This window comes from Argentina anserina, chromosome 3 (assembly GCF_933775445.1).
Source record: "Argentina anserina chromosome 3, drPotAnse1.1, whole genome shotgun sequence".
NCBI lineage: Eukaryota > Viridiplantae > Streptophyta > Magnoliopsida > Rosales > Rosaceae > Argentina > Argentina anserina.
In genome coordinates, this window is record NC_065874.1 from 21520440 (window position 1) to 21532867 (window position 12428).

The 12428-nt window shown below is 36.8% G+C and overlaps 1 protein-coding gene across 1 annotated transcript; it reads left to right on the forward strand.

Annotated features, from left to right (window-relative positions):
- The first annotated feature begins 3189 nt into the window (after positions 1-3189).
- LOC126786078 (PH, RCC1 and FYVE domains-containing protein 1-like) lies at positions 3190-11986 on the forward strand. The gene is made up of 9 exons (XM_050511786.1): positions 3190-3636; positions 4291-4377; positions 4946-5035; positions 5406-5486; positions 5598-5792; positions 5867-8008; positions 9162-9308; positions 10672-11048; positions 11511-11986. The coding sequence occupies exons 1-9, from the start codon at positions 3568-3570 to the stop codon at positions 11641-11643; spliced, it is 3321 nt and encodes a 1106-aa protein (XP_050367743.1). The 5' UTR covers positions 3190-3567; the 3' UTR covers positions 11644-11986.
- The last annotated feature ends 442 nt before the right edge of the window (positions 11987-12428 follow it).

The following is a 12428-nucleotide window of genomic DNA, read 5'->3' on the forward strand; positions in this document are numbered from 1 at the left end:
GTCTAAATATCGCTTATTGGAATTGTATCGGTCAAGGGGTAAAAAGATATATTTGGGATATATCCGATTATATCAAATTTATCGTATTTGTTATATTATATCGGATATATCGGATTATGAATTTTGCTACAACCAAATACCAAATAAAAATACACAAAAAATTTCAAATAATAAAAAGAATCGTCTAAATAAGGATTTGTTGAATTTGAGGCAGATAGGCAGTGGTTTGGCTTCACATATGAAGTTGGAGGTTTCGCCTGATAATGTTTTCGGCCTCCCTGATTAAGATATTGGTGTTCAAAATAACTTTAAATATAAATATGAAGTTTTTGCGTTCGAAAAATATGAAAATTCACTTATTTGAGGCGCATCACATTTCAATTGTAGATTTAGTCTTTTTTTCTTTTTTTCGTAAAAGTAAAACAATGAGATTTTATTTGAAATAAAAAAAAGTCCGATATATCAGATTTTCACCATGAAGTTAGTCCTAATATCAAAGATATATCAGAATATTTAGAACAAATGCTCCCACCTTTCCCTTTAATACCCATGTTCTTTCTCCAATAATATTTGTTCAAAAACTTTAGGCATAAATGCCGATTTGCACCCTAAATTTGGCTGAAATTGTCAATTTGCACCCTGAACTTGCATTTGAGTCAATTTACCTCCTAAACTTGGTAAAAATTACTGATTTACACCCCGAACTTGTATTTGAGTCAATTTACCTCCTAAACTTGGTAAAAATTACCGATTTGCACCACATCCGTTAAATTTAATTGTTTTTATCCAATTTTGCGTCACATGTCATGCACATGAGGGGTAATATTGTCATTTTCTATTTATATTTTTCTTAACAACAAATAAAAATATTTTTTTAAATGAGGATTATTTTGTTAATCAAATTATTTATTTACATCTTTTTTTCTACCTACTTAACCCTACTTTGAATTATATATTCAATATACCCACCCATTCAAATATAATGTGTTGTGTATAAATATATTTTTATATGTACACATTGTTGGAGGATGAACAAAACGAGAATAATAACGACGTAATAGAACAGAACGTAACCGTTTATTAATTGATAATGAGGCCAATATATAGGCATTACATAATCACAATCCCGTAGGATTCAGAGTCCTAATCTATTACAGAGATGCGAATCTATCTCTAACAGGAAACCTAATAAGGCTAAGACACACACAATGGTAGAATAGTAATTCTCTCGGAACACACATTTATTTTTAATTTTCAATGTATTTATTTATTTATATTTTTTCTAATATCTTTTAACATACCATATCACATAAAATAATAAATATATAAATCAATAACATGTTTCGACAAAACAAACATTGTAGCAAGTGTTCCTCTTAAGTAATTTTATTAATTTATTTCATTATTCAATACGAATAAATATATAATGACAATATTACCCTTTAAATGCATGACATGTGACGCAAAATTGGATAGAAACAGTTAAATTTAACGGATGGCGTGCAAATCGGCAATTTTTACCAAGTTTAGGAGGTAAATTGACTCAAATTCAAGTTCGGGGTGTAAATCGGCAATTTTTACCAAGTTTAGGAGGAAAATTGACTCAAATGCAAGTTCGGAGTGCAAATTGACAATTTCAGCCAAATTTGGGGTGCAAATCGGCATTTATGCCAAAACTTTATTACACACATCGTGTGTGTTTTGTTTATAGTTTATATCATGATAAAACTCGGCAACACCACCTTCCTCATCACCCTAGGTCCCTACACTCAAAATATACAATCCTCACAACCAAACAAGACGCGAATACCTAGAATCACAAAGCCTCTAAACTCTAGCCTACACAAGTCCTTAAAACCCAGCAACTTAAATTACATTCCATAGCAAGATTCAGTTCCATGAGATCGAAGAAGAAGAATGTATAAGTACAATATTGAAGAACATAGAAGAATAAGAGTAGAGAAGAATATATCATATCCAAGCTTTGAAGCCAACTTTCCACCCAATTGAAATAAAGAGGAGAAAAGAGAACTAGCAAATTGTTTCCCTTTCTTTATTTTTTATTTTTAAGTTTTAGAGATATAGATTTTATTGTGTAGGGTATAAATGAGCCAAGCGAGCCGAATACTAGGTTGTTCATGTTTGAGTCGTTTTCATTCGATCGAGCTCGAGCCGGACAAAAATTTAATTTTTGTGCTTCATGTTCAAGCTCGGCTCGGCTTGAAAAATCTCGAGCTGGGCTCGGGCCAACTCATTTTATTAGATGAGGTCGAACTTGAATTAAGTCACCTTAAATCATATGAAAAAAAAATTTAAATATTAGAAATTCAAAAGAAAATTTAAAATCTAATGTCATAGCATCACACAAATTCTCTTTTATTTGTAATAAACTAAAATAATAAATCAAACTCGTTATTAAACTTAAAGTCTTTAACTAATTACTCTAGAAAGAAGTCTTTCAGCTATTTCAAACTAATATTATATTTTATATAAAAATTATACTTTATATATACTATAAAAGCTAATAAGTCAAACTTAATTAATAAACGAGCCGAGCTTTCCACATGTCTGAGCTAGCTCGTGAGCTAAACGAGTCGAACGAGCTGAATACTTATTGTTCAAGCTTGACTCATTTTCAAGGTTGGGCTTAATATTGAGCTCAAACTCGGCTCATTTAACTTTACGAGCTCGAGTCGAACTGACTAAAAATGAGCTAAACACGAGTGACTTAAGCATACTTACAACCATAATATTGTGTATCCAAGATATTTGTGTGTCTGTGTAGAACACGTGTCCAAGCCGTGTCTTAAAAAAATACGCATGTGCACACGTGTCCATGTCGTGTCCGACACAAGACACGCGACCAAAGCTTCATAGATATTAGAGGAATTTTCTTATCCTTCTTATATTTTAAAAACTCTAAAATACTGAAAATAATTCAAATACAATAATTAATTGATCATGAGTCGAACTCACAAACTCTAAGCGGACCGTGGCGTATGATTTGTAAGTTCCACAGTAAACCCATACGTACAAATTTGCCTTGTGTTTTGCATTGATTTCTTGTGCTTTGGTTGTAGGCTTGTAGGTTCTCTAAATAAGTAGACTGTACCAGAATGCTTTGGTTAAAAATAAATAAATTGCTCGCATAAAAACCAGAAAGCAGAAAAAGAAAAAAATTTCCACCACTCTCTCTCTCTCTCTCTCTCCTGCAACTCATAATTAGATCGTACTAATTCACCTGGATTTCTCTCACCTTTTTCTTCGCCAGATTCTCCTTCACTGAGTCGACTCGCTAACTCGGTGCTCGCCAACTCACCCCCTTCCGCAGTTGCCGGAATATCACTAAATTCTGGTTCACACTGTGACAGTCTTAGACTGCAAGACTCTTAACGCCCTCAAGAAACTTGAGGCAGCAGCTGAAGAAGAAGAAGAAGCTCAAGTAAGGTGGCGGCAATGATAGATTCAAGCGGTGGTGGTGGAGATTCGAAGCGGTTTGGCACCGGCTATATGTGGCTGGATTTGGAGGCGGAGTCAAGAATCGGCAATGCGAATTAGGGTTTCGTAATGTCGCGGACGGATAGGATGGCTTCTGATCTTAGCAGGAGCGGCCCGGTTGAAAGAGACATCGAGCAGGTACAGTATTCTACTCCGGTTTAGGTTTAATCGAGCTGTTGTTTAGCTGAAAGTGCTGGGTTAATAGTTGCTGTGATTAATTAGCTGCAAAAAGTGTTGTTTGTTGTAACTTGTAATGTTCTATTGTGGTGATTAGCAACAATCATACTTACATTTTTGCTGCTTTGGTGGAAATGTTGTGAGGCTTAGTTATTGAAATTAGCTACTATTAGTTTAGGGAAACTGACACTCACTGTGTGGTTTCTGTTACTTTGATCAGCGGGCCTAGTTACTCATTATTGTCTTTTCGCCGTGATTGTTTATGTGCTGATTTTATTTTGTAAGTAACAATGGATATCAGTTTGCGGTTTAATTGTGGAAAGAGTGAGATAGAACAATAATTGGGGGTGGTAGAATAAGATAACTCATATCATTCTCCATGGCAGTACTTGGATATAAGAGTTTTTTCCCTTTTCAGCACCTTCCGTTGCCAATACTGTTTTACTAATCTTGTAGGGTAACTTACATCTCCGCTGACAAAAACAATTGTCTGCCTGATTTGTGAAATCACCTAATCACCTGATAAGCTGCTAGCTACTTCAGATAAGTAGCTGAAATCGCACTTACAAATGTGCTGAAAGTGCTTATGTGATTCTTGGTTAATCTTAACAACAGGCCATTACTGCTTTGAAGAAAGGAGCATACTTGCTCAAGTACGGAAGAAGGGGAAAGCCCAAGTTCTGCCCTTTCCGCCTTTCTAATGTAAGTTTACTCCTAATCATCTTGTTACAGTATTACAATATTGTATTTGTGTCTGTCCAGTTTTCTTTTCTTTTTCCTTTTTTTTTATTACACAGGAAGCATCCTTCATGTCTGCCTATTTCATCATTTTATCATATAAAGCAAGAATGGAATATTTACAGATAGTGAGTGAAAATTCTTGAGCCTTGAAATTTTACCTGGAACCAACATCAGAACCACCTGTCTAGGCCATTACAACTCAACAGCTGTCCAGTCCAACTAAATTAAGAAACAGATTATTTCAAAGTAGATAATTATAAGGATATTGAAAAGAACCCTTTCCCATTAGTGCAGCCATTATTTACACACTTACACCTATGCCACATTCCTCTGCAACAGTTTCATTAAATCACTTTTATTACACACACACACACACACACACTCACACAAATATATATGGTTTTCACAAGGCATGAACTGCGATCACCAATTGTGCAATCTTCACAACAGTAGTTTTATATCAATCCAGCTACTCTTCCAACAAATGTTTTGCTAGTAGATATTAATTGTAATTGAATTCTTACCTCAGGATGAGTCCGTTCTGATATGGTTCTCAGGGAAGGAAGAAAAACACCTAAAACTAAGCCATGTTTCCAGAATTATTTCCGGGCAGCGCACTGTAAGTCTCTTTGTAAATGCAACGTCTACATTATCTATACTGTACTTGCATTGTTGTCACCATATTGTTCTGTGGTCATTGCATGACGAATAAAATTTGTTGTTTTATTCATTGCTCTTGCTCCTCAAGTTTGTTTGAGCTTCTTACAAACAGTGCATTACGTTTTCAAGTATCTTGATTGTAGTGGTAGTTGTATCTCTGACAATTTCATCACTATCATACATGTCAATGTCAGTTGCCATGCTTTTAATTTCTTTTCTTTTTTTGTATTATCTGCAAACGCTTCATGTCTTTTTGAACCTGCAAAAACCAGCTTGTATGTCCTTTGCTGTTGTATTATGTCCTGATCAACCATTTGCTTTTCTTCCAGCCAATCTTTCAGCGATATCCTTGGCCTGAGAAGGAGTATCAGTCATTTTCTCTTATATATAATGACAGATCACTGGATTTGGTAAGGAACTGCTCTGTTGTTTTATATAAGGTTTATCCTGTGGCATATTAAATTTTCTTACAATAGGTGTCTTCAAGTTCAATCTAATCTAATCACTTTCTTATTTACTAGATTTGCAAGGATAAAGATGAAGCTGAGGTATGGTTTAGTGGTTTAAAAGCATTGATATCTCGCAGCCATCATCGAAAATGGAGAACAGAGTCAAGGAGTGATGGCATTCCATCTGAAGCAAACAGTCCGAGAACATATACAGGGAGAAGTTCTCCTCTGAATTCTCCATTTGGGAGTAATGATAGTTTACAAAAGGTACAGTTCATTTGTATATATTTATTACTTATGTGAAGAAACAGATGTTTTATTCTTCTTTTTGGTAAATTCAGGATGGTGCAGATCACCTTCGCCTTCATAGTCCGTTTGAAAGTCCTCCTAAAAATGGTCTTGATAAGGCACTATCAGATGTGATACTATATGCTGTCCCTCCCAAGGGTTTTTTCCCTTCAGAGTCAGCTAGTGGTTCAGTACATTCTGTCTCATCAGGAGGGTCGGAGAGTATACATGGTCAGATGAAGGCAATGGCAATGGATGCATATAGAGTTAGCCTATCCAGTGCCGTTAGCTCATCAAGTCAAGGGTCTGGTCATGATGATGGTGATGCCATGGGAGATGTTTTCATTTGGGGGGAGGGCACAGGAGATGGTGTTGTTGGTGGTGGTTCTAATAGAGTTGGAAGTAATTCTGCTGCCAAAATGGATTCTTTGTTGCCTAAACCCTTAGAATCTGCAGTAGTACTTGATGTCCAAAACATTGCCTGTGGTGGACGACATGCAGCTCTAGTAACCAAGCAGGGAGAGATTTTTTCCTGGGGAGAGGAATCTGGGGGCAGGCTTGGGCATGGTGTAGATGTTGATGTTTTGCATCCAAAGCTTCTCGATTCCCTTAGTAATGTGAACATTGATTTTGTTGCCTGTGGTGAGTACCATACTAGTGCTGTTACCCTTTCCGGTGATCTATATACATGGGGTGATGGCACTTACAATTTTGGTCTACTTGGGCACGGAAATGAAGTGAGTCATTGGGTTCCCAAAAGAGTAAATGGGCCCTTGGAGGGTATACATGTCTCATCTATATCTTGTGGGCCCTGGCACACAGCTGTTGTAACCTCTGCCGGACAATTGTTTACATTTGGTGATGGGACATTTGGTGTTCTGGGACATGGAGATAGGAAAAGTAATTCAATTCCCAGAGAAGTGGAATCCCTTAAGGGTCTTCGCACTGTGCGAGCAGCTTGTGGGGTATGGCATACTGCTGCTGTTGTAGAAGTCATGGTTGGCAATTCAAGTTCGAGCAACTGTTCTTTAGGGAAGTTGTTCACCTGGGGAGATGGCGATAAAGGCCGGCTTGGGCATGGTGACAAGGAAGCAAAACTTGTGCCTACCTGTGTTGCAGCTCTTGTTGATCCCAACTTTTGTCAAGTTGCTTGTGGACATAGTATGACAGTTGCACTTACTACATGTGGCCATGTATATACAATGGGAAGTCCTGTTTACGGCCAATTAGGAAACCCTCAAGCTGATGGAAAGCTCCCCAGTCGGGTTGAGGGAAAGCTCTTGAAGAGTTTAGTAGAAGAAATTGCTTGTGGTGCGTATCATGTTGCAGTATTAACTTCAAGAACCGAGGTTTATACATGGGGAAAAGGAGCAAATGGTCGTTTAGGTCATGGGAACATTGATGATCGTAACTCTCCCACATTAGTCGAAGCTCTGAAAGATAAGCAAGTCAAAAGTATTGCTTGTGGTGCTAATTTTACTGCAGCTATCTGCCTCCATAAATGGGTTTCAGGACTTGATCAATCAATGTGTTCAGGCTGCCGTCTTCCATTCAATTTTAAAAGAAAGCGCCATAATTGTTATAATTGTGGTCTTGTTTTCTGCCATTCTTGCAGCAGTAAGAAGTCACTCAAGGCTTCTATGGCACCAAATCCCAATAAACCGTATCGTGTCTGTGACAATTGTTTTAGTAAACTGAGAAAAGCTATTGAAACTAACTATGCATCTCAGTCTTCTGTGAGCAGAAGAGGAAGTATCAATCAGGGGTCAAGTGACAGCATTGATAAAGACGAAAAATTGGATTCCAGATCCCGTGTCCAACTTGCTAGATTTTCTTCTATGGAATCTCTGAAGAATGTGGAAACACGTTCATCAAAGAAAAATAAGAAACTAGAATTTAACAGTAGCCGAGTCTCGCCTGTTCCAAATGGAGGTTCGCAGTGGGGGGCACTTAATATTTCCAAATCATTTAATCCAGTATTTGGGTCATCCAAGAAGTTCTTCTCAGCTTCTGTTCCTGGATCGAGGATTGTCTCTAGAGCAACATCCCCCATTTCAAGGCGCGCTAGCCCACCTCGCTCTACAACACCCACTCCAACTCTGGGAGGACTTACATCACCAAAGATTGCTGTAGATGATAGTGCTAAAAGGACCAATGAAGGCCTTAGCCAGGAGGTCATCAAGCTAAGGGCACAGGTAACCGTCCATTGTTTTTTTTTTTTTTTTATATTCCTTTAACAATTACAGCACTGATGTAGGGTCTATTGTAAATTACTTGTTTATCTTGTCTGATTCCCTTCACCGGTTGATTTGATGAAGTAAAGTTTAATTTGTGCGCCTAAATATAGAAATCAAATACATTTGCTATTTATTTTTGGAAAATTATTTCTGTTTTGGCATTTGAACTAATTATCCAAAATTTGAGCGTATTGGTCTCATGGAATTGATACGTACATATCCTTAGCCAAAGCTTACAGGTTCTCAGTGACATGCTATTTGACTTTTAAGATTGACTATTAGAAATAACATGGCATAATCGACCCTCTTAGTCCTGCAACAATAGAAACAAACCAATCAAGTGGTTGATTTATTGTTGTGAATTTCTGATCTGTAAATACGTACAATGCATGTTATTTAATATAAGAGAAGGACCATGGCAGTGAAGACTTCGTTTTAGGTTCATTATGGGTTAGCCATGGTGTTCTTGGAGGTTACATGGTGCATCCAAAATTGCCATTGATCCACAGCTACTTCCATTGTAATATGTATTTCGTAAGCTTGACTAATTTCTGAGTCGATAGGAATTTTGAACAGTTTGTGTTGGCTTTTGGTCAACTTGAGAACTGTGAATACCTGTTGTTCAGCTTACTATTGCATTGGCTTGGTTTATTGCATGTTCTTGTAATCTCTCAAGTCACAATAGTAATGAACTATTTAATATTATGCCTCCCACGCTATATTTTCACATGGAAAAATAAAAATTTCAACGTTGTTTTGACTATAATAAATTCAAGTGAAGCGAGTGTTTGCAGATGATGAAGAAAACAACTAGGCATAATGTTTTGGATAATTCTTAGATTGTGGTAGAATAAAGTTCATTGTATACAAAAGAGTGCCAGTAACTCCATGAGTTCATTTCTTTTGTAACAGGTATTATAAACATTAAAACAGCCATGTTGCTTTCTCAATATTTAGCCAGATGAGTGTTTCGATATATGCTTTTTTTTTTCTTTTGAGGTGTGGATTACACTGTTACACCCTTTACTTTCCGTTTCCAGCAAGGACTTTTATATTAGACATCTCTATTTTTTTTTCTTTCTGCATATAAATTGACAAATTTTAACCTTAGGTTGAAAGTCTTGCTCGAAAAGCCCAACTACAAGAATTAGAGCTGGAAAGAACAAATAAACAGCTGAAAGAAGCAATAGCAATTGCTGGTGCAGAGACTGCAAAATGCAAAGCTGCAAAGGAAGTAATCCAGTCACTGACTGCACAAGTAAGATGATATTATTTGCCTGTTATTCTGATTGATTGGATACCCTGTGAACTTGACAAGCTTGTTTAATCAATGACAACCTTTTTGCCCTAGTTATGTGTCTTCAGAGATATTCCTGTCTTCTCCAGAGAAGAGAAATCCTCGGAAACAAACTTCAAAATGAAAAATGAAATTTGAAAATAATAAATAAACAACACAGTTTCAAAATTTTATTTTTATGCTTTCAATTGTGAAAACACTTTCTTAATTCATAATAGCTAATTTTATCACTGTTGTTTTGGCTCCATTAGTACATAGGTGGAATGAGACTAATTTAGTTTTCTTGGAGTGAAATACTGCCATACCAGTTTAATCCTAAGTCTGACTTCAAGTTCATCAGTAAACATCAACAACTGTGACAAACCTTAGTTCAGATTGATATTAGTTGGGTCTGTTTGCTGCAAATTCTATTAGCCCTTGAAAAATTGTAACTTTATTGTATCTAGATTCTAGAATGTTGAGTAAATGTGCATCTCAATCAGATTCATAATTTGCATTTACATTGGATGTTACTCTTTGTGATGGGGACATCACAGCCAAACCTTTTTTAAGCTGATGAGCAGAAGAGATATCACCCAATCATTCTCTTTCCAAAGAGCGTGGTTAATTTCTTTGGAGGAAAGTTGAGCCCGATTCTAGAAGTCACTAAACCTTTGTATCCTTTCAAGTTTATGCGTGGTGTCTTTTCAAATTCTTGTTTCAGTTTAGGAGTTATAGTGTTCCCTTAGTATGTCTTTAATGTTTCAGTTTCAGTTTAGTGCTAGTTAATGTCAGTTATAAACTCTAGTATAAATATATGTAAGAGCCGAATGGCTGAGGGGGTGATGTTGAATAAGAATTATCAGATTTTCTGAGTTGTCCTGTGATGGGATTGGTGAGAAGCCTAGATCAAGGCGAGAAGCCTGGGAGAGATTCCTAAATTTATAGTGTTTTGGGTGTGAAGCCTATATAAGGGTGAGAAACCTGGGAGAGATTCCTAAATTATAGTGTTTTGGGTGTGAAGCCTAGACTAGGGTGTGAATCCTAAAATCAGTGTGTTTAACCTACAGTACTTAGAGCTTGTGATCCAGGTTCCTAAGCAGCTACTGTGCTGCATCACTTTGCTAAAGATCAAACTCTTGCTGTGACTTGCACCAAGTGGTATTACAGTTACTATAAAACGTAGTAGCCTATTACTTGTGAGCTGCTTGACCGTACTAGTTGTAATTGTACCTTTGAAGGAAACTTTAGTTTCTTATCAAATATAAGTCAAGCTCACCATGTATGTTGCACGTGCTCTATTTCTCTCATGTGTGATTGTTTGTGTCTTGTATTTGTTTATCAGTTGAAGGACATGGCTGAAAGGCTGCCTGTGGGAGCAGTGCGGAATATCAAATCACCCTCTCTTGCTTCTTTGGGTTCCGAACCTTTCAATGAAGTTTCTGGTGCTTCAATTGACCAACTGAATGGTCAAGGAACATTCCAAGGACCAGATTCCAATGGATCTAACAGCCAGTTGCTTTCTAATGGGCCCAGTATAGCCAATAACCGCAGTCACAACAAACAAGGGAATTCGGACGTAGCGAGTAGAAATGGGAACAGAACCAAAGAAAGTGAATCTTCTAATGAGACTGAATGGGTTGAGCAAGATGAGCCTGGTGTATATATTACACTTACTTCCCTACAAGGAGGTGTCAAGGATCTCAAGAGAGTTCGGTTCAGGTATGTCATGCATGCCTGCAGTAGGGAATTGTTGTGCACACACATATGTGTATGTATATGTATGTGTCTGGGCGTGCACGTGTATCAAACAATCATAAACAAAAGTAACATGCATTTTAAAAGGAGAGGATTATATCTTAGGACATGGATCAGATTATGTTTGTCTTAATGAACCTTGTCTTATTTTGCACACGACCTTGGTAAATAAATGTCCTAATCTGTAAATTTCACGTATTCTTTGTCTGTTTGCATGCATGGAATGTCTGTTGACTAATATAAAGATGGATTATGTATAATATACATTTGAAATTTATATCATAGGGTTTATAAAGAATTTGAAAAAGTGTGGTGACTTGAGGTTTGTAGTTGTAGCAACAGCTAAAAAAATCATGAGTATTTACTTGCATTATAGAAATTGAGCTTTCCTCATTAAATGGAACAATGTATTGTTGATGAATGCAGTCGCAAGCGATTTAGTGAGAAACAGGCAGAACAATGGTGGGCGGAAAACCGGGCAAGAGTATATGAACAATACAATGTGCGTATGGGAGACAAGTCTAGTGTAGGTGTTGGCAGTGTAGACTTGGCTCACTGACATGTGGATACATACAATCATCTGTACATGATATTGTATTTCAGATCTAGCTTGGGTTATCGAGGTTGAATTGGTTATTTAGAATTTCCTTTCATTCCTAAAGAGGAGTGAGGAGCCAAGGCTTGTTATAGGAGAGAATTTAGAAGGCTTTGATTGTTTGCTTTTTCAATTTTTCACTGTCTTATAATTTTTCTTTCTTGTTGAGTTTGTATTCCATTTTTTCCCATATGCTACATGAGTGGGGGTTTGAGGGTGAGAAATGTAAATTTGTAGTAGGTCGCCGGTTCTTGTGGAAAGCAGCTGCCATGTAAATTCGACAAGTGAATGCATTTGCAGATTTTTTTTGTCTTCTCCTTTTCTGCACCAGTTATAAATGTGTTCAGGCAACTAGAGTTTGAAGATCATGCTAGTCTTGATTAGTCTTATGTTTTCGACATAAGCTCTCTGCACTGTATGTCAAATAGTAGATGAGAAAACAAAAGGAAACTTAATATAAAAGTCGTGAAATCATACTTGATTATTTGTCGAAATACCGCATAGACCCTTGAAGGCTCGTTTGTCCTTTAATTTGAAGTGGTGCGATTGTGCAATCGTGATAATCCCTGCGTAAAAAGCAAGTGGAGCAACTCTCATACGAAGCGTTTGTCTTGCCTTGCATAGGTTACTGTTTTCCTGATATTGGGCATAAGTATAGGACTATGTAACTGCTGCTGATGGAGATAACAGAAAAACAATCAAGAGATTTTCAAATAACTTTTTCAGTTGCTTCAATTTCTACTCCAGGT

Coding starts and splice junctions, on each gene's coding strand:
- LOC126786078 (XM_050511786.1), top strand. CDS start 3,568: ATGTCGCGGACGGATAGGATGGCTTCTGATCTTAGCAGGAGCGGCCCG. Junction 5,487..5,597: donor ATGACAGATCACTGGATTTG/GTAAGGAACTGC, acceptor CTTATTTACTAG/ATTTGCAAGGATAAAGATGA. Junction 9,309..10,671: donor TCCAGTCACTGACTGCACAA/GTAAGATGATAT, acceptor TTTGTTTATCAG/TTGAAGGACATGGCTGAAAG.